Source organism: Diadema antillarum, unplaced genomic scaffold (assembly GCF_040938485.1).
Source record: "Diadema antillarum isolate AM-2024a unplaced genomic scaffold, OU_Dant_1.0 scf00000157, whole genome shotgun sequence".
In the NCBI taxonomy this organism is placed as follows: domain Eukaryota; kingdom Metazoa; phylum Echinodermata; class Echinoidea; order Diadematoida; family Diadematidae; genus Diadema; species Diadema antillarum.
Genome location: NW_027271046.1, coordinates 695,786 through 718,808, shown reverse-complemented (window position 1 = coordinate 718,808; position 23,023 = coordinate 695,786). Strand labels below are relative to the sequence as shown.

Below are 23,023 nucleotides of genomic sequence, written 5' to 3'. Positions count from 1 at the left end.
CATCTCTACACAGATGGCTCTCACGACCCCACCAGCAACAGGGTTGGCTTTGGGAGTTACATCCCCTGCCATGAAATCAAAATTCATGAAAGAATCTCCCGGATATCCATATGCCGTGCTGAACTCACTGCAATTTTAGAAGCAATTACCTGGCTCGAAACATCTCCGCCGTTGAAAGCTGCAATATTTTCAGATTCCCTCAGCGCTCTGTCTTTATTAGAAAATTACTCTTCTAATAAACATGATTTAACATGCTAAATTTTACTGATATGTTCACAATTATTATCCAATGGATTTTCTCTTTCCCTGGTCTGGATCCCCTCACATTGTGGTCTTAAAGGAAACGATTGTGCGGACTCCATTGCAAAGAAAAGCCTAAACAAAGACTACATAACAATCATGATACCTCCAACTATTTCAGAAATTAGACAAGTCTTCCGGACAAAATGCCTGGACGCCTGGAACGAGTCTTGGCGCACATCCACACACGGTCGTCATTTATATTTCATTCACAATGATGTCAAACAACCTTTCCCCATCAATTGTACTTGCCGTCGTGATGAAATCACCATTCATTGACTTAGAATGGGTCGTGCTTGTCTTCCCGCTTATCTACATTTAATCCATAAACACCCTACTGGCCTATGCCTTATTTGCAATACACCAGACACTGCAGGGCATTACTGGCTCTACTGTACACGTTTCATAAATCAATGTACTGCACTAGCACGAAGATTAAATAAATCTGTTCTGAAATTGTGTGATCTTTTCTCACATCAGCAGTCTATGGACTTCCTTATTCAGTATGTTAAGGACACTAACCAATATTTTCATCTCTGATTTTTTCTTCTCTCTCTATCTTTCACTATTCCTACATTATTCATAAATGTTGCAGAGATTTTCTCATTGATTGTATTCACTATTTTGTTTATTTTTTAGTTTAATACCTATTCACATGGATAACTCCATCCTGCCCGTCACGTGTACCATCGGGACACACGACACCGTTCTTTGTTCTACCGTTGCCTTTCTCTCAGGATCAATGGAAGTGCATCGATCCCTATGAGTGTGATTTATCTTTCACTTCCCAAGTTCTTAGCAGACGTCCTCTTTGAGGATTTTTGAATACACGTCTTGGTAACGGGCTGACTCTATGTCAGAGAGAGGAGCTCAGCACCCTCCACCCCCTAGCTGTTTATTTTCTCTGTTCTGTCTTAACTCTTTCCATTACTCTTCTATCACTCCTTTTCCACGATGTCCCTGCCTACTACGCTAATAATAACCTAACACCCTAGGCCGATAAGACAACTATAGGCGCCTGCCCCCCGGAAAGGCCGTGACTTCACCGGCGTTGGCAGGCGGGTCTCCAACCCGCCCGCCGACAGGAATGGCGTAACCTTGCACTTCAGTGCAGGAGTAAGCAGCTGACATCTGTTTTCATTAAAACCTATCCCTTTTTTCCTTTGACTATCTGATTTGCAAATATTAATCATAAGTATAATAAGATTTTTTTTTTTTGTAATCAATTAGTAGAAGTGTATGTTTTTAGTGGAATTTACGTAATTATTTAAATAGATATACTTTTTTTTTGGAGCAAATTGCCCACCTGGCAGAGAGCTCCATAAATTTTAAAAGAACAACACCAATTTTAGCTGGCACCGACTGGGGAGCTGGAGAGCTGATACAGCAACATTACTTGTAGTTTATAGAGCACTTACTCAATCTATTTTGGATTATAGATGCATTGTGTATGATTAAACCCCTAAACACAGTATATGAAAGATAGATTACAATCAATTCAGTATCAATGTTTGAAGATTACTACAGGAGCTGCTATAGCTACCTCAACTGAGGCACTCCAGATAGAGTGTGGGGAAATGCCCCTGGATCTACGAAGGCAATATCTCACTGATTCCTCTAAATTTCATATTCAAGCAAGAAATACAGGGCATCCTTTGAAATCACTTCTGTTACATTGCTGGCAATACAAGACATGTCAATGGAAAGCTGGCAGAGAATCAGTTGCTGTGAGATTTACCACCTTGGACAAAGGCATTGAAAAGTTTAAAAGTCGTATTAGAAGTATTCCCTATTGGCACCTGGTTGTACCACACATTTCCTACCATATTAAGAACAGGATGACCAATAAGAAAGATGTTACAGAATATGAAATGAGGGAAATGACATTAGGGTATATTAATAATGAAAGGAGGAGTTTTTCTGATGATTTACACAGATGGATCCTCCCAACAAGAGAACAAAATATCTTCTTCTGCCTTTTATGTGCCAGAATTTAAATATGGTAAAACGTTCCACATCCCTCCTGCTTCCGTATCCAGATCGGAACTCATAGCCATCCTAATGGTCCTGGAATAGTTAGAAATAAACCACATGCAAACACCTGTGTTGACATTAACTGATTCCTTATCTGCATTACAGGCAATAGAACATCGAGATTCTTCTACTCTCGTTTTTTAAATTTTGTGTAAAATTACACATCTGTAGAAAAAAAAGGAACCAACTTGTTGTTTGAGTGGGTTCCCTCTCATTGTGGAATCTCAGGCAATGAGAGAGTGATACTCTTGCCCAATCAGGACTCTCACACAAACAAGTTGATCTGCAAGTTTCCTATAGGCAGCAGAGCCTACGCAGTTACATGCTGGATCTGGTGTATGAGATGGGAAAACTCACAGCATGGAAGGCATCTTTATACTATCCAGCCTACACCATATACACTGTAGGAAATTTAAATCCTTCTGTAAAAGTAGAAAAGATGAATGTGTGTTGCATCGATTACCGTTTGGAGAATTTAGGCTTAATCATTGTTTAAAGTACGAAAACATGATTATGGACAACATGATATTTGCGGAGAACAAGAAACCATCTCTGATGTTCTGTTGTTTAGCAAAAAAATACTCCCAAGAACAAATTTTTAATGCAAAGGCTTAAAGATTTCACATCAAAAGATGTCACATTACAATATCTGCTTCAAAATAATGAGCTCCACCAGGAATGTGTCCTATCCTACATGAAATCCACTGGCATATATATGCAAGAATGAAGCGCCTTCAAGCACCACCAACAAAAATTTACTCATTCTCTTGAAAACGGCAAGAACATGCTTGCCGAAACGTCGGGAGTGGGTAGGCCCTTTTCAGGGCCAAATACATACCCAGGAAAAAATATGTGGTGCACCGTTAAGCCTTCTACCACATAACATTCTACCGCCTTCAAAGATTTCATGGAAATGAAAACTTAATTTTGGGAAATACTAGACAAACAGATACACACATTCTACAAGCAGGCAGACAGACAGTCTACCAGGGCAGGGACATGACTGATAGACCCTCACAGATACAGACAGACTGTAAGGAGCTGATTTAAATCTTATTGAAATATTCTTCAGTTAGAGAGCAAGTTAATTTGAACAGGAATTTATTTGTCGGGTGGGTGCCATCCCACAGGTGTTCGACAACTATTGTCCCCCAGCACCCAGTGCCATCCGGAGATGCATAGTTAAGTTTGCAGCAGCCTGTGTATGTAGACAGGCTCACAAGACAGCGAAGCTGCCACACCCTGTCTTGCCACCAGACAGAACAGATGCTGCCTCGCCAAGCAGTGATGCCTGAGCTGGGGTGTCCAAGGCCCAACTGTAAGTCCAGGTTTTATCTATAATTTTGTAAAGCTAATAATGGTTTGAGTTTGTTCAGACATGAATTGACATTGTATAGTTACATTTTGGCGTTAAGCCGTACCCCGTACATACTGGAATCAGGACAGTTTAGAAATTAGTTTATATATATAGATGTATGGTTTGATTATGTGATTTCACCTCAATAAATGTACTTCTGATTTCAACGGTACTCCATCTCCTCCAATATATTTCATTTTGGGTGGTCAAACAGCCTTATCTAGACTAATGAGTTAGCTCACGTGGTAACACACTGTGACACAGATAGATGAACAAGCACAAACATATACACGCACATCAGGCATTCCCAAGCAACCCACCTTTCCTTCCAGGCCGCTTCCTTCCCCTCTAAGTCTTGCACCATCTCACTATGTCTCTGCAGCAGCCTCTCATGCTCTCCCTGCAACAGTTCGTGCTCACTGGACAGCGCCCCCAACTTGTCGGTGCTCTCCTTCAACCGGTTGCGCAGACCCTGCACCATCTTCTCCGCTTCCTCCCGCTCGCCCGCCTCCATTCCCATGGCAACGGTGTGTGACTCGCGTGTCTTCTGCTGCTTGAGCACGCTGTGCACTCTCACCTGATGGTTGACAACAGATGAAGCGTGCTTATGTTGCAAGTCATATTTATGTGTCACAGAATACCTGATTTACTCCCTGCTCCATCAATCTACACTTAATGCTATATTCACCGTTTGAATTTCGCATTAAGGCTGTGATATTATGCATCCGGACTATGAAAGATTCCTCACCCAAAATCAGACTAGTATAAACAATGAAGAAACTATATGTATAAACCCTTTCTAATACTTTCTGCCTGTGAATGCACACAAAACTGCTGAAGGCCCCTTGGCCATTATTATATCCACCAATCCTGTTCTATTATCATTCAAACCAATGACAGAATTTTACACCAAGGGGGAAATTTTAGCGAGTCCAATGCAGAACTGGTTTCTCCGTAGACCCAATCCCAATTACGAGGGATGACAGTGTAGAATGAAAGAGAGGGCCTCAACTTCATCTACATGAAGCTACTTTGTAACACCAAATGGTCCCGACAATTTGATACACTGCACTCTAATAACAACAATCATAGTTACAACAAAGTAAAAATTTAGGCACCAAAATCATTAGCTATATCTCTATGTACTATACTGGTCAGCTTTAATGAAAGTTTGATATAACGAAAGAAAACTGCTTGTCCTAAGGACTTCGTTATAACTGGAGTCACATGTACTGCCAGAGCCTACATTTAGGATTTATCTGTACAACTTGACACCTTGGTTGCCATGGATAATATTTGTTAAAGGCTGATTGGATCATGAGTGACATCTTTGCTCCTCACCTTGTAGCTCTCAAATTCAGCCTGGGATGCAGCCAGCTCGCTGCGAGACAGCTCCAAGTCATCTTGCAGAATGCTAGCCTTCTGTTCCAGACTCCGCACTGTTCTCATGTTGGCCTCGTTGGATGCACGGATCTAAAAGTCACACACATCCCAAAAGGAGAAACAACAAGTGGAAGTCTAAGCAGGCAGAAAATGCTGCATAGTTATTGGTATACCGATGTACACTTTCAATCTCCATTTTTTTTTTTTTGGTTGCATCAAGTAGTTTAAATGGTTCAATACAAGGCTGCTAAAACAGCCCCAAATCAATACTTTCAAATGGAAAATGAACCAGAAGAAACAAAAGGATTACATCTTGTTCTTGTCCACTATACAAGTACTTTCTTCTACATGATGAATGAATATTGAGGAAACTGTTTCTAAAACAGACACCCACCTGATCTTTAAGTCTCTGGCTCTCTGACGCCATCTTGGCCTGTTCTATCTTGTGGTGCTCCATCTGCTGGTTCAGGAATTCCACCTGACCATAGAGGGCAGCCTCCGCACTGCGCTGCTCCGTTTCCGCCTTCTTCGAGTCGGCCAGCTCCTTCTTGGTCTTGACCAGCATCCCCTTCAGCTTGTTGGCTCGCTCTTCTGCCTGGTCACGCTGGTTGCCCACGGCAACTGCAATGCATGGTGGTGGTAGTGGTGATGGTGGTGGTGGTGATGGTGGTGGTTGGTATTAGTGATGATGATGATGATGAAGACGATGACGACGATGATGATGATGACGACGATGAAAACGATGAAGAAGATGATGATGATGATGATGTAAGACAAAGAATATGAATAATAATAATAATAACGACAACAACAAAAGCAATGACAAAGTCATATTAACCTCAGGTAGCCTAACAAGTGTAAGGACAAAGTTCTACCAACAGCATCTTGTCATTATATTACAATAAATTACCCACATACTGCCAGGCACCAGGATCAAGAGGGACAAGGACTATAAAACATCTGGCCCATGCGGCCCAAGACAAGATTTGATTGCAGCATCTCCAGTTTTCAGGTGAAGAGCCTAATCTTCAATACCACAGCTTTCCCACGCAAGAAGCCTGAACAATCATTCACCCAAGCAAGGCACCACTCATCATGGATGCAGCTGTTATGCAAGAAGCTAGACTCTGCCACAACACAAACACAAGGGCCCCCGGATTCACAAAGGTAGTTCAAATTTAAACCATGGATTAAAGCGAGCACAAAGTATGTGTACCTTCCATGTGGGCGTTTCAGCATGCCTTCATTGTTGGATTACTGTTGGTGAATGTGTTCTGTCATGCACGTATACACAGTTAAAATTTGCATAATCCATTGACTATGTTTACATTAACTCTGTGAATTGGGGAAATGGAGTGTAGCAGACCAAATCTCTAGTATACATACCAGCATAATAGAGAGGATTCAATAGGCCAAGAAATATCCTCATTCACCTCATGTGACTTTCCAATTTTCATTGTCACCAAATACATATACAGACAATCATCTTCAATAAATTTATGGCATCTATTCTGTCTGCAGTCGTGGAACAAACAGTTACCAGTTTCTCCTTTTGCTGTCAATACCACTAGCTTGATAAAATTGTGAGTTGTGACAATGAAGTCTAATATTATACAACACCTATTTCGAATGTAGCTATCCGATTGGTCGATTGCCCATCACGTGACATTTAGTGAAAAGTTCCATCGCACGCTCTGGCTGTCAGCCGCGCAATTTCGTTTGAGCAAAAATGGATAGCGCATGGCTGACATCACCCACTTCCACTGACTCCCGTGTTAAACTCAAGATTGACTCGAGTTTTTGTTCCATTGCATGGCTCTGATGTCACAATAAACAAACATGTGACGTGCACACTCAACAATACAAGCGCGCTTACAAGTGCGTACTTTTGTCACTCCTTTTTGTAAACAACTTCGTTTCGCATATGTACGGACACGGTGACTGTGACTGTGAGGCTACTCATTCATCTTTAACGGAAAATGGTTGCCATCTCTGCTAAATTCAAGAATCTGTGAGTACCATATCTGTTGACATTCGAGGTGTTGTATAAAACAAATAGTGTATGGTCTTTACTCGTGCAATGGAACAAGATTTCGCACTCAGTGAAAGATGAGGCACACTATTCAACTCGGTTTGGCCTCGTTGAATAAAGTGCCTGTATCTTTCACCTCGTGCGAAATCTTGTACCATCGCACTCGTGACCATTCACTATTTGTATACTGTCCATCCCAGAAGGAATACACTCTCTCAACACTTCACACACACACACACACACACACACACACACACACGGTATGACTACAATGCTGCATGTCTTACCATTTCAAAGTGGTTTACATTTCATTGTTTGTTTGTTTTTTTTTCCGCTGCATACCATTTTTAACGGTTTTGTATATTTTAACAGAGTTCCTCAACTCACCAACTTCATTCTGCATGGCCTCCAGTCTCTTCTCCATGTTGTCCACCTCAGCGGTCAGACTGGTCACTTTTGTGTCCCTCTCTTCAATGCCGGCGTTCAGACTGGACACTGTTCTCTCGTAGTCGGCGATCTCAAGGTCCATGAGGTTACTCTGGCTAGCCTCCTGTACACATGGAAGCAAACATTAGAACAAAATAGAAATCTTCACCTTCTCTGACTTTGAGGGACAGATTCCAGCTATTGGACCAATGATAATTAGTTCTTCAGACTCGTCCAGTAAATAAGTGATTTTGAGCTTCACATGCAGTATTTGATTCCCCCAACACCCCAAATATATAAAAAAATAAAGAAATAAAAATGAGTAGGTAGTTGAGCAGCAAGTCAAACTCAACTATACACACAAATTCAAGGAAATAAAAAGACAATGAAAGGGAAAGTGTTGAAGATGTAGTGTTACAAGATCATAAACAAACAAGCATTAACAAGTAAATAAGTTATTAAGCATAGAAAGAAATCACTGGGAATGTACCAGAATTTTCTCCCGCCTGGTTACAGTGCATGAATTCTAATGAAAGACTGGGATATGGGCAAGTGAGTGAATCATACTGTAAATGTCAATATTTTTGTGTGATTAATTTTCGCACTGAGTCCCTCAAAAACATATTCCCAGGTTCTTGTATTTGCGCTGCACAATTGCCAACGATATATTGTATGGGTTTTAGAAATTGTGCTAGCCAGTAGTGCGAAATATGAGAAAATTAATGTACCCCGAAAATTTTTGTGTTAAAGAGTATGTCAACGTAATAAGTTTCATCTTCAGACCCTGTTGACATGAGAGCCTTAAGCCTACCTTGAGGGCTGCCTAAAGCCTACCTTGAGGGCTGCCTCAAGCTTCCTGGTGGTGCTGCTGTGAGTCTCTGTTTGCTCCCTGAGTGACTGCTCCATGGAGGCAATCTTCTCTTGTGCCTTCAAGGACATGAAAAAGGAAAGATGAAGACTTACAAATGTTATGACTGTTGTCAGCAATCAATCAGCTAATGATAGCTCTTTATGAATCTTTCTCTTTTTCATTTTTTCATACACGTACATCCAAAAATCATAATAAAAACATGAAAGGAACAAAGGATACACATTACAGCCTCCTGTGTGTCTTGCCGAAGAATATAGAAAACACCTGGTTTGAAAGTTCCTCCTCATAACAGCAAGCATGAAGATTAATGCTTATCCATTCACACATGACCTTAGAAGACATTTTATGAATGCTAGACATCTTTCCGAAACTGTGACCAACATAAAAAATGCACCATGCAAGGAAAGACTGCCTCTGACAAGATGGTAAGCTCTGAAATGAGAGCTGATCTAACTCTAGTCACAAAATAAGAAAGCCCAAACACACCAATGGTGATATTCAAAATATGTACACCTCCTCACGGGCAAATAAGTGATAACATCTAATGCAGTTCTAATGTAATGCCAAAGGCCTTTTGCAATGAAGACCTGTGGTATTCACATCATTTTCAGCTACGCTGATAGATTAAAACCTCAATCACATCACTAGATTTAATCTCCCATCATCAATCAATCTACTCTTCCAGATTTCCCAGGGACAAAATGCCATAAATTATGCACAGTTTGGAAGATGATGGTATACTGGTAGTGAGATGCATCTACAGCTGTATCAATCAAATGGCAGAAGGGACAAAAGTGAGCCACAGCTGTCAATCAAAGAGATAACAGTGACCTAGAGCTGAGAATCATAAGATAAAAGAGAGGACAGTGATCCACACCTGGGCCAATTGTTCCTTCTTCGTTCCATGCTCCTTCCTCTCTGCCTCCTTCTCCTCCTCCGCCACGGCCAGACGGCTCCTGATCTCAGCCAGGGTGCGCTCCACGCCCCTCAGCTCCTTTTCCTGGGAGTCGAGTCGCTGGATCAACTCTTCCTTTAGCTGCTTGGTCTGGGTGCATTCCATCGACAAGTTCTGGGTGGGGGTTTAAGGAATCATGGAATGAAAGGTTCTTCAACATATTGTTTGTTGCTACTGATTGACAAATTGCCCTACATCGAGATAAATAAGCACTGATTATTCAATGTTTCAGGAGTGGCCGTGATGAAAAAATAATGGGCAAACAGGTACATACTCGGGTTGGTTCATGTATGCCCATTATTTTTTTTTTTTATCATGGCTACTACAAAAACGCTGAATAATCGTTGCTTCTTTACTTTGATGGAGGGAAATTTGTCAATCAGTTTCAACGAAAATGACACAACATAAGAATTCATTCATTTGAACACTCGCTTGTGCCTGTAAAATTATTAAAAACAACTCTCCGTTTGTGATAGCACATCCCAACAGGCTCAAGGCAGAGCAAGGTAGCATAAGACACAGTTCATTTCCATTTGCATGTGTTTTATGACATTCAAATCACCGATAAACTCTTTGAATCTAAGAAATATATCCCAACAGGTATGAGGTAAGGTGAGGAATCAAAGTATAGAGGTCATCGACAATTGCTAGCAACCTCTTCATCATTGCACAATTGTGGTAAATACATCTGGGCACTTTCTCTCTCTCACAGAAAGGCTTCATACTCTTCAACAAACATACAATTCTGAAACAAACATATATACTGAAACTAAGAAATATATCCCAACAGGTATGAGGTAAGGTGAGGAATCAAAGTATAGAGGTCATCGACAATTGCTAGCAACCTCTTCATCATTGCACAATTGTGGTAAATACATCTGGGCACTTTCTCTCTCTCACAGAAAGGCTTCATACTCTTCAACAAACATACAATTCTGAAACAAACATATATACTGAAACTAAGAAATATATCCCAACAGGTATGAGGTAAGGTGAGGAATCAAAGTATAGAGGTCATCGACAATTGCTAGCAACCTCTTCATCATTGCACAATTGTGGTAAATACATCTGGGCACTTTCTCTCTCTCACAGAAAGGCTTCATACTCTTCAACAAACATACAATTCTGAAACAAACATATATACTGAAACTAAGAAATATATCCCAACAGGTATGAGGTAAGGTGAGGAATCAAAGTATAGAGGTCATCGACAATTGCTAGCAACCTCTTCATCATTGCACAATTGTGGTAAATACATCTGGGCACTTTCTCTCTCTCACAGAAAGGCTTCATACTCTTCAACAAACATACAATTCTGAAACAAACATATATACTGAAACTAAGAAATATATCCCAACAGGTATGAGGTAAGGTGAGGAATCAAAGTATAGAGGTCATCGACAATTGCTAGCAACCTCTTCATCATTGCACAATTGTGGTAAATACATCTGGGCACTTTCTCTCTCTCACAGAAAGGCTTCATACTCTTCAACAAACATACAATTCTGAAACAAACATATATACTGAAACTAAGAAATATATCCCAACAGGTATGAGGTAAGGTGAGGAATCAAAGTATAGAGGTCATCGACAATTGCTAGCAACCTCTTCATCATTGCACAATTGTGGTAAATACATCTGGGCACTTTCTCTCTCTCACAGAAAGGCTTCATACTCTTCAACAAACATACAATTCTGAAACAAACATATATACTGGCAAACAATAAACCCTTAATTTTGTTTAAATTCACATTAGCAATGCCATTTTTGTAGTACAGGTACATGAATTAAAAGGGTCATTGTGATATGTACGTATGGATGAGATTAGATTGTAATTACATATCACAAATTTGAGAGACGAGAATGTGGAAGCCCAGCTTCAGTAGCTTTGATTGTAGAATGAAATGAGGATAGATGTGTCTTTCAAAATGAAAGGAAACACAGAGTCACTACAACTCCATCCATTTTTCTTACCCCAAGATCTTGCTGGGTTTCATGCAGCTCTTTTTCCAGTGCCTTTATCCTGTCATCAAAATGGTTACAAGAGGAACAATAACTCAGACTTCGTAAAGGAAACAATCAATACTGCAAATCCTATGAAGTTCCCCCTTTCCTTTGTACACATCAGTACTCATCTTTTCACTTTGTAAAATTTTCAATTTCTTTTTCTGGAACAAAAACTGAGTGACAGCATCTTCAGAAGAGCTAAACATTTTTGATTTCATGAAATCAGCAGCTCTAAGTTTCTCCTTCAACAAAGAGTAAACTCTCTTACCCTATTCTCCCCCAGAGTTGATTCAGTCATGTAGAATATTTTTGCAAAAAGAGGGTTGGCGCAAACAACATTCAATCCCAAAAAACACTGCCGAATGCCTGGAATTTTTGCCTTAACATTAAGTTCGGCATTGCAAACCCTACAATCAATGATTGCATCTATCTTCAGTGGTACTGGCACACACTGATTCCAAGCACACATGTCAAATATCTTGGCCAAAGCCTACATGTTACTGCCGTCAATTTTTGAGCGGTTGTCTTTACCTCTCTGTCTTTGATTCCAGCTCATCCTGCAGCCTCTCGTACTCATGGTGGAGACTCTGAAACAGAAATGTGACATATGACAGATAACGACAATCCTACTAACAGCATGGATGGGAGAATACTCACAAAAGAAGTGGGCAAAGTTAGAGAAGAAAATCTGACTCATCATTGTGATTTTTACTTGCAGTTTCCCTTAATGGAGGGCTATGGGAGCATCTGAGAATCTTTGGGCTTGATGCATAACATCTCATAACATCTTTGTATGTTTAGAATTGACATTTTCACATACAGTGTCGTAGCAAGGACTTCAGTTTGAAGAGTACTTCATGTTTTGGCACAACAAGTAAATTAATAAGTTCTTGGCAAAAAGTCATGCTACACTAACTGTACAAAGTTTTGGTGACCTTTAACCAGGGCTGCACACTAACCCATTCCTTCTACTGGTCTGAACTGTCTGTCAGACCAGAACGTACCCAGTTTTTCCATCTTTTACTGATTTATTCCTGAAAAAGTTACTGGTCCAACAGTGAGTTTTACTGGTCCTGGACTGTTGGACCAGTGCCAGTATGCAGCGTTGCTTTAACTTAATGCTAATGTTGATGTGGAAGATGTGAGGTCACGCCTACCTGGTAATTCTCCATGTGTTGCTGACTCCCAGACAGCTGGTTCTCTAAGGCCTCCTGTCTCTTCTTGAATGACTGTAGCTCAGACTGGGCTTTGTCCTTCTCTTGGGTCACAGCTATCACCTACAGAATAGTGATGGAGTGCAAAAAATCAGGTAACAGTCTCCAGTCAAATACCTCTATGGTTGGTTGAAAGGATGATGTACGAAAAGTTCCTTTCTGTCCAATCAACGACACTATTAACAGGGAATGGACATTACCATGAGAAATGTACCGATCTACAGTTACACTGCAAATCTATTACATGTAATATCACCAGTAAACAAGACATTTGCAGAGGAATATGCATGCATCCATGTACCACACAACATACACTACAAAAACATAACATAACACACTCAAACATAGACAGACAGGCATACATACAGACACACAAACACACAAGGGGCAACAGTGCATGGTGTATTGGCTTAAGGGTTAAATATGCGACAGCACTTCAATGAAGGCAGACTGCTCTACTATTGAGAGCTTTACCCACCTGTTTCTTGGTCTGCTCTAACTCTTTCTTGGCCTTGAGGGCGACTGACTTCATCTTCTGTAACTTGTCCTCAGAATCCTTGGCAGCCTTTTCCAGTCGTACTAAAAAAGGTAAAAATTCAAGGTAGTTTGTCCTTTCAGGAACATACCCATTGCACTCATGCACCTGTATCAGTTCCAAAACTGGCCTTGCTGAAACAAACATTATCTTATCTACCATTTACGTTAAGTACCACTTGCAACCACTTTTGTCCTCGTTTAAACGTGGCATACCATGTTGACGTCATACAAGGTATCATCATCAAGCAATTTTATCTTTGTTGAAACAAACAATTTGTTCACTTTACACTTCAGTCTCATTTTCACAGAAAGCTTTGTCCATCTTAAAATGGAGCACACCTTGTAGAGCATGCACTAATGTATCATTTTGAGCGACACTTTTCCTTGTTGAAACATACCATCCTTTGCTCACTTCATGCAAATTATCACTTTCAAGGCAATTTTGTCCTTGTTGAACATGACAGACTTTGTTAAGAGCAGACAAGTTTTACTTTTGTTGTACTTTGAGGTGTTCAACCACAACATATTAAGAAAGTGTTCCCTTGCTACAACACAGTATGTCTGCAAACACTGCATGGAAATAACAGAACAAATCTTGACCATGGCAAAAGCTGTCAAAGTGGTCATGTCATTTGTTAGCTGTCTCACCCATACGTTGCTTGACATCATCAGCTGGGCCTGCTGACCTCTGCAAAGATTCTTCCTCCAGCTGTCCTTTCTGAAAGCAAAAGAAATGAGGGGAAAAAGCTGCAAATTTTGCTCTCAGCAAGATCAATGAACCTGGTGCTTAAGTCATCTTTGTCAAAGACACTCATCAATTTCATACAAGTATTTGAGAGTTTGAGGGATAACCAATCATTTAGTAAGCATTTTTCATCACATAATTCATGATCAAAATGTAACATGTGTATGATCATTCAAATATGCTTATCTCTAAGTACATGGACATTTCATTGCGTATTTGGTGAAAAGTAATTGATATAGAATTTTAGGTAATGGTAAATTCTTGTCAATATCTTCACAAAAGCGAGAATAATCATAAACCTGCATTCAACACAGACTGTAACAATGCAAAATACCAGTCAAAACATTACATCAACTGGGATGACTTGCCAAAGAAGACAAACCTTGAATTGAACCACTTCTAAGATGGAAGCAACAGTACTGGCCTAAAAGAATGCACTTAACAACATCAACGCTTAAAGGGACTGTACAGTACTGGTTGAGGTAGGGATTCATGTTTTGAACATTCCTAAGTGAGATAATGAAAAGCCTCTTATGAAATATGAAAGAGCATGTAATTTTAAGAAGGATTAAACGTTTATTTGATGAAAATTGGTTTTCAAATGGCAGAGATATCCAAAAAAGTGCTAATAATAAAAGACGACATGCCCCAACTTTATTAGGATACCTTTGTTTCACCTTGTTTTGGGATATCTCAGCCATTTCAAAACTGATTTTCATTGAATAAACTTTTGATACCCCAAAGAACTGCATGCTCTTTGACCTCTCATAGAGTAGTTTCTGAATATCTCGCAAAACGTTAAAAGCTAAATCTTCACCTCGACCAGAACTGTACACACCCTTTAATCCTACAAAGCAGTCAATTTTTTTTTTTACAGTCAGTCTGATGACGGCTTGCTGAAAAAAAAACCAACAACAACATGTAGTTGTTTCCTTTAAGGACAATGTGAAATTGATAGACTCAAAATGAATGCAGTTGCTTGTGAATGCCCTGACCTGAGCATTGAGTTCAGCCACCGTCTCCCTGAGCCGAGTGACCTGTTCTGTCATGTCTTCCTTCTGAGACCTGAGCTCTGCGACACTGGACGATAGCTCCTCGTTTTCTGCCACCTGTTCGTCAAGTTTGGACTGCACAAAGAAAAAGAAACTACAAAATGACCCATGATCAAAGAGCAAATTGACTCACAAGATTTATCATTTCTCTGTTCTACTGTGAAATTTTTATGGACAATTCAAACACAGTTTTGGTGTACAGCCAAAATCATGCACAAAACTGCATAATGCATAAGTACGCAAGTTCGGAGATGGCCTGCCTATCCAGAAAACACATTCTCCTACACATAACAATCAGCCATAACAGTCCAATATAATTCCCTATCATGCACAAGGCCGAAGGAAATTTATGGATTACATATGTTTACACATAATTTGGAAAAATAAAAAATGAAATGAAATGAAAATCTTGATGGCAAAACCACTGTCATACCTGCATCGTCTGCATCTGGCCAATCAGCTTCTGCCGTGTGACCTCGAGGTCACCGACCTGTCGGGCAAGTTCGCTCTCTTTCTGACCCATGGCTTCATTCTGCTGCATGGCCACCTCGAGGTCAGAGTAAAGCTTGTCCTTCTCCGAGACAACTTCCTCAAGCCTTGCCTGGAGGTTTGCATTCGCCTCTTGTTGCTCCACCAGACTCTGGTTCAATGTGGAAGCTTGCTCTGTGGTTTGTTTGAACGGAGAAAGATGGGTTGGAGAGAGTGAGCCATGAGAGCCAGTGACAAAGGAGGTGCCTGAGGGATTGGCTGTCCTAAAAGTTATCCTTGCTAAGAACTTGTTCCTTAATTTTACAGATTATCATCAGCAGAAGGGTATTTAGTTAAGAATACATTGATGGGTTTTGATATCCTTCTGGCACTGATCTCACGACAGGTATGTTCCTGTTAGTCTGGTAGGAATGGGGGGTCCCCATGCACCCCCCGAACACATTTTTTTAACTTAGTTTTTTGTAACCCTTAGGGTGTCTAGTTAATGAATTTTTTTGTTCCCAAGAAAAAATCGTGTCCCATGGGGGTCATTGGCGGCCATCTTGGCAGCCATCTTGGATTTTCAGGGAAAATCATTATTTTCTATAACTTTTGAACTACACAGCATAAAATTAGAAATAAAGCATTTCTTCAGGGTAAATGTGATACGAGGAATCGATTGCAATGATTATTTACATGACTAAAGCAAGTTTGAAACAAGAAAAGCCTAAAAATATGCAAATTTCGGTGTCATTTTCGCCGAAAAATACCCAAATAGTTTAACTTTTCAATTACACAACATACTGGGACAAATAAAACAGTACTCCAGAGTTAATACGGCACGAGGAATCGTTTGAGATAGTTATTTACATGATTAAATCAAGTTACATACAAGAAAAGTCCAAAAATGCGAGGAAAACCAGTGTCGTTTACTCTAGAAATATTCCCAAGTAGGACATATACATATACATGACAATCTCATACCTCCTAAGAGTAGACTAACTACTTTTTCTTAACAGTCTGGCAGGAATGGGGGGGGGGGGGGGGGGTCCCCATGCACCCTCCTTTTTGTATCGCTTAGGGTGTCTATTTGATTTTTTTTTTGTTTACAAGTAAAAATCATGTCACATGGGGGTCATTGGCAGCCATCTTGGATATGCGAGGAATAGCATTAATTTCTATAACTTTTGAACTTTCCAACATACAAGGACATGTTAATAATATCTCCAGGGTAAATTTGGCATGAGGAATCGATTGAGATGGTTATTTGCATGATTAAAACAAGTATGATACATGAAAAATCCAAAAATGCGAAAAAAAACCAGTGTCGTTTACTCTGGAAATTGCCCAAATAGTCCATATACATACATGACAATTATAATATACCTCATATGATTGACTAACCACTAAAGTCTTAATAGTCTTGTAGGAATGGGGGATCCCCATGCACCCCTCAGGATGTCTATTTGTTTTTTGTTTTTTTTTTTGTTTCCAAGTAAACATGGGGGGGGGGGGGAGAGTCATTGGCGGCCATTTTTGATTTGAGAGGAAAGTCAGTAAATTCTGTAACTTTTAAACTTTACAACATACAGAGATAAATATAACATTTCTTCAGGGTAACTGTGTCATGGGAAATCGATTGAGATGGTTATTTATATGATTAAAGCAAGTTTGATACAAGAAAGGCCAAAATATGAAAAATTTGGTGTCATTACACTGTAGACTACCCCAAATCCGTATACATACATGACAGACTACCTAAAAAAAATGACTTAGCACTTTGTCTTTAGATCATAGCTCAAATATGGTGTTTTGTACATTAAAAAAAAAAGATGCAACATGCAACTCTAAGCATTTTGACGCCTCATTTGTTGAAATCAAATGAAAAATGTAAGCACGATGGCAATTCATATGCAGATACCCCGAAAATAGCAGATCAAAAGAGGTGAACATACAATTTTGATCACAACATGTGAAAGTGACTAATCAACAAAATTGAAACCTAAAATATAATTGAACACTTTTTGTGTGCATCTTTTATTTCATTTAATTTTGTATTTGAAGAGTTTGAGTAAGGGTATTTCTATAAAGGAAATCACTGTGCCAAAATGCTCTGTCGGTTTCACCAATTTAGGTGCCAGATTGTTATCATTAAAACTTATTTAAGATTAAGTTAAAAATGGTTCATTCAAACGTATTTGTTTAAAGCCTTCCTGTCTGAAAAAAAATATGAATTTAACTTGACAGCCAGAAATCCACTCTATATGTATAATATATATATATATATATATATATATATATAATATAAATATATATACATATATATATATATATATATATATATATATATATATATATGTATATATATTTGCCGCTTTGGTTTTTCATACATATAAAGTATAATGGAATTAACGCATATCGAAAAAAGTAAGACAATATGACTTTACTTTGTCTAAAGTATTCTGAATTCTCATCCTGTGTATCATACAAACCACAGATGCGGTAAGCGATATGTTAGCTTCTGGTTTTACACTACTGTAATTTCCAGTCATCATCAATACGATCATTGTAATCAATATCTGGCTCCTCCTCTTCATCTACGCAGTAACTTTCTGAAGCAAGTCAATGAGGGAAGGGGAAGGATAGGGCCACTTGGCCACACCGGATCCATGATACCGAAGGCTGTCTTCTGCCACCTTTGTCCAGGATGAACGAGGTAGCGCACCAGAAGATTGGCTAGTCAGATCGCTTGAAGATGGCAAGGTGGTACCCGTCGTTCACACATTGAAAGTGTGAAATAAGGTTGCCTCTGCCAGGTGGGAGCAAGGAGAAATCCACCTTGGATTTGGTCATCAGTTGCTCGCCCTGTCCCACCATCTGTTTCAGCATGATGCTGCGAACGCCATTATAATATACTTCTCCCGGGCCTTGCTATACATTTTAGGCATGTGAATGCTTCAATGTCATCTGTCACCTCTGGCTCCACAGACCACCCATCACCAAGATTTGTGAGGAAAAAACACTCAACTTGGCATATTGTAAAGTCGTATTCTAAGATTTCAGTAGTCTTTAATATGATATGATACTGAGCAACTTATTAGATTTCAGTGAAATACTTCTGAAATCATCATATCAAACAACTCTCACCTGAATGCTATATGGGTGGCTTTGTAGATTCTTTAGGAGTCCAACTTTTCCCAACCCATGAAGGCGCTTTATTTGTTACATCTTCCCCGGTGAAAACATTTATACAGTCCAAGTATTTTGGTACAGTAATGAGCTCCCGTTGATTCTATATGCAAGTTAATTGACATTCACAACCTGGCAATACGTGACCGTCCGTTTATTAAGAAAGATACTACATTGTAGAATGGATTAAGCATGGACCAAGGGGATCAAGAAAATGTGTGTCTGTATTCCTCGCCAAAGCTACCTTGTATCCAAGCTTAGCAGCGCACTTGAGGTAGAGCACGACCCTGGTGTCCGTCTCCTTATACTGGTTAGACAGTCACTCATGGATATTGCACCATTGTCTCCTGGAACATGACATTGTGTAAACAAAAGGAATGTATAACAGAAATCACATTCTCTGAAGCTTAAGTGATTCCTGTTACATTCTTTTTGTTCACCCAATCATCCCAGGGGACAAAAAGCTCTGTCCATGAGCTGCTGTCTAACCAGGAGAAGGACACCAGGGTAGCGCCCTACCTCGAGTATTCCACTATTAAGCTTGGGTGCAAAGCAGCAGTGGTAAGGAAACCAGACACAGGCATTTTCTTGATCTTCTTGCACCATGCTTACTCCGTCACCCTCACTATCTCTCTTGATAAATGGACTGTCGAGCATTGCCAGATTGTGAATGTCGTTGAACTGGCATACAGAATCAAAGGGAGCTGGCTACTGTACCACAATATACTTGGACTACATGTGTTTACAGGGGAAGATGTAACAAGTGCCTTCAAGAGTAGGGGCAAAGTCGGACCCCTATTAACGAATCTACAAAGCCACCCCATGTAACACACAGCATTCAGGTGAGAGTAGGATATGACATTATGATTTCTGCAATATTTTACTGAAATGTGGTAAAATGTTCAATATTACATTATAATGAACACTGCTGAAATCTTAGAACATGACTTTAAAATGTGCCAATGTTTTTATCCCCCACTTAAATCTTGGTGATGGGTGGTCTGTAGAGCCAATAAGAGGTGACAGAAGACATTGGAGCATTCACATGCCTAATGTATGACCAAGGAGGTATGGCTTCTCTCATATAAACCTCCTTGCATGGTATGACCATAAGAGCTGGAGAAGTCTATTTACAGCAGCATCATCCAAAGTAAATGATGGGAGAGGGCGAACAAATGACGACAAACTCCAATGTGGATTTCTTCATGATCCCACCTTGCAGAGACAACTTTATCCCACACATTAAATGTGTGACCCTTTGCCTTGCCATCTTAAAGAGAGCTGACCAACCAATCTTCTGATGCTCTATGACCACTTTGAACCTGGGCAAGGATAGCAGAAGATAACCTTTGTTATGATGGAGCCAGTGTGGTCAAGTGGCCCTTTCTTTCCGACCTCCCTCATTGACTCGCTTCAGACAATTACTGAGGAGATGAAGGAGGATGGAGAAGAGGAGCCAGACATTGATTACAATGATCGTTTTGATGATGACTAGAAATTAAAGAAGTGTGAAATTAAAAGCTGATATATCGCATAACCGCTTCTGTGGTTTGTACAGTTACACAGGATGAGAATTCAGAATACTTTTAGGAAAGTGAAGTCATATTGTGTTTCTTTATTTTATCAATATACGTTAATTCCGTACTTCATGGAAAGCATATACACATGTCACAGATGTTAAAATATATAGATGATGACTGGCGGCGGAGGGAACATACCCAATATTCCACCCGAAGGGTTTGAAATGCTACTGAGGGAGGTTATAAGTGTGGTGTGGTCCTAGGCCTTAATTCTGTCATTTGTTACGTGAAAATGTTTTCCCATGGAAGAACATTACAAGAATGTTCGCCCATGGGCGAACATAACGAATGTACCTCCATCACGTGACTGTGTTCAGCCAATCACTAATCGGTATTTGACTAACCCATTTAAAATATCATTTTGTCTTTTGAAAGTAGCTTGAATATTGTGTCTTGTATCAGACAACTTTTCACCGAATTCGAAAGAAAACTTAATTCCAATCAATGTGAACTTGAATTGAATGTATACAGGATATAAGCACAAAAGCGATTCATATGCAAATATTTCTAAATTGAAGTAGCAGCAATCCACATTGATTTACAGTCCCTATTCACAGGGTAGATTTTCGGCTGTCAAATGAAAATTGTCTCTTTGTTTTCGGACAATAAGCTTTCAACAAATACATTTGAATGAATTGCTTTTTTAACCTGAGTATAAATGAAAAATATTTTGGCATCAAAATTTTTGAAATCGGCTCAAGATTTTGGCACAGTGATTGTTTCCTTGAAAAAATCCCAACTCAAACTCGTTTTCATTTCATTCATTCATTCATTCATTCATTTCATTCATTTATTTTTCATTTCCAACAAAAACATATAAATATATTACAGAAATTGAATACAGTACATATATTTCACCATAATACAAAATAAAGGATAAGTTTACAGAAAAATTGTAAGTATACGAAAATGTTGGAAATGGGGAGGAATGCTAAAAAGCTCGGTTTGTAGGATACATTCCCCCCACACGTAATGCAAGAAATTATATGATCGATTGACTGATATACATTGAAAATGGATGAAACAGAGAAAAACCTATAATTATGTCAAGACAGTTGAAGAGGTCTACTTAAATGCCGTTGATGTTTTAACGCATGTAATTAAACGCTACCATGTGTCATGAATCTTTCAAGATAATGGCCTCCTACGTTCACTTCACTTCACACATGCATGCATGTTCACATGTATGCTTTTTTTATTTTCATTTCCAATCAATATACACAGGTAATACACAATGAAACGAAATTGAACGCGCACAAAGAATGTTAAATTACAGTTCAAGTTTTATCTTTGTCCATTAGTCGCTTTCACTTGTTGTGATCAACATCATTATCACGTGTCACCTCCTTTTAAGGGTAGTTGCATATGAATTACCATAGTGCTTAAATTCTTATTCGATTTCACCAAGTGAGGGGATAACAATGCTTGAAATTAATTTTCTCTTCAGATTTTATTTAATGTTTTTGACACAAAACAGAAAAGGCCTATTTGGGCAATGATCAAAAGACAAAGTTGTCAGTCACTTTGTGAGGTATACAATTTGTCATGTATGTAGCAACTATTTGGGTACTTTTCGGTGTAACCGATATAGAATTTTTCATATTTTGGACTTTTCTTGTATGAGACGTTTTTTAATCATGAAAATAACCATCTCGCTCGATTCCTCATGTCACATTTACCCTGAAGAAATGTTTTATTATTCCTTGTATGTTGGAAAGTTCAAAAGTTATAGAAATTAATGATTTTCCTTGGAAATTCAAGATGGCCGCCAATAACTCCCATGTGACACGATTTTTACTTGAAACAAAAAAAAAATCATCAAATAGACACCCTAAGGGATAGAAAAAGGAGGGTGCATGGGACCCCTCCCCCATTTCTACCAGACTGTTAAGAAAAAGTGGTTAGTCACTCTTTGATGGTATGAGATTGTCATGTACATGTATATGGACTACTTGGGAATATTTCTAGAGTAAACGACACTGGTTTTCCTCGCATTTTTGGACTTTTCTTGTATGTAACTTGATTTAATCATGTAAATAACTATCTCAAACGATTCCTCATGCCGTATTAACTCTGGAGTACTGTTTTATTTTTCCCTGTATGTTGTGTAATTGAAAAGTTAAACTATTTGGGTATTTTTCGGTGAAAATGACACCGAAATTTGCATGCTTTTATGCTTTTCTTGTTTCAAACTTGCTTTAATCATGTTAATAACCATTGCAATCGATTCCTCGTGTCAAGTTTATCCTGAAGAAATGCTTTATTTCTAATTTTATGCTGTGTAGTTCAAAAGTTATGGAAAATAATGATTTTCCCTGAAAATCCAAGATGGCTGCCAAGATGGCCGCCAATGACCCCCATGGGACACGATTTTTTCTTGGGAACAAAAAAATTCATTAACTAGACACCCTAAGGGTTACAAAAAAGTAAGTTAAAAAAATGTGTTCGGGGGGTGCATGGGGACCCCCCATTCCTACCAGACTATGTGGTCATGGAATGAACATCTCCTTCTGCTTAAATCTACTTCAACAAACTTTTTTGAAATGGGGGGGGGGGGGGTTGTGAAGGGATGCTGATAATATGTGGCCTCTCGTTTTGTTTTCTTTACACATTAGTGATGCTCAAAAACAAAATAAACATTTTGTGACACTTTCCCCCTCACCAAAATTGTGTAGATTAAGCCTGTTCAATTAGGTTTTTCCCATGCACCATCGTGCATAACTCGTGAAAAATCAGACTCGCTTCTGGCATTTGAGATATATATCTTGATCAAACTGTCAATACCAGCAATGTACCTAGTAGGGTGGGGAGAAATAAAAAAAGCTTATTTCTAAAATCCATACGAAATATGAATAAATACTACATACATGAGC

General features: G+C 39.2%; 1 protein-coding gene across 1 annotated transcript in view; it reads right to left on the bottom strand.

Annotated features, from left to right (window-relative positions):
- LOC139722093 (uncharacterized) overlaps positions 1-23,023 on the bottom strand; it is a 53,321-nt gene that overhangs the window by 11,628 nt on the left and 18,670 nt on the right. The window contains exons 10-22 of the mRNA XM_071633415.1: positions 15,347-15,576; positions 14,857-14,988; positions 13,765-13,834; positions 13,058-13,158; positions 12,523-12,642; positions 11,897-11,952; positions 11,333-11,381; positions 9,281-9,472; positions 8,367-8,459; positions 7,494-7,656; positions 5,469-5,695; positions 5,033-5,164; positions 4,012-4,268 (exon numbers count right to left, since the gene is read on the bottom strand). Coding sequence (XP_071489516.1) covers positions 4,012-4,268; positions 5,033-5,164; positions 5,469-5,695; positions 7,494-7,656; positions 8,367-8,459; positions 9,281-9,472; positions 11,333-11,381; positions 11,897-11,952; positions 12,523-12,642; positions 13,058-13,158; positions 13,765-13,834; positions 14,857-14,988; positions 15,347-15,576 — 1,822 coding nt within the window. The remainder of the gene's footprint in view (positions 1-4,011; positions 4,269-5,032; positions 5,165-5,468; positions 5,696-7,493; positions 7,657-8,366; positions 8,460-9,280; positions 9,473-11,332; positions 11,382-11,896; positions 11,953-12,522; positions 12,643-13,057; positions 13,159-13,764; positions 13,835-14,856; positions 14,989-15,346; positions 15,577-23,023) is intronic.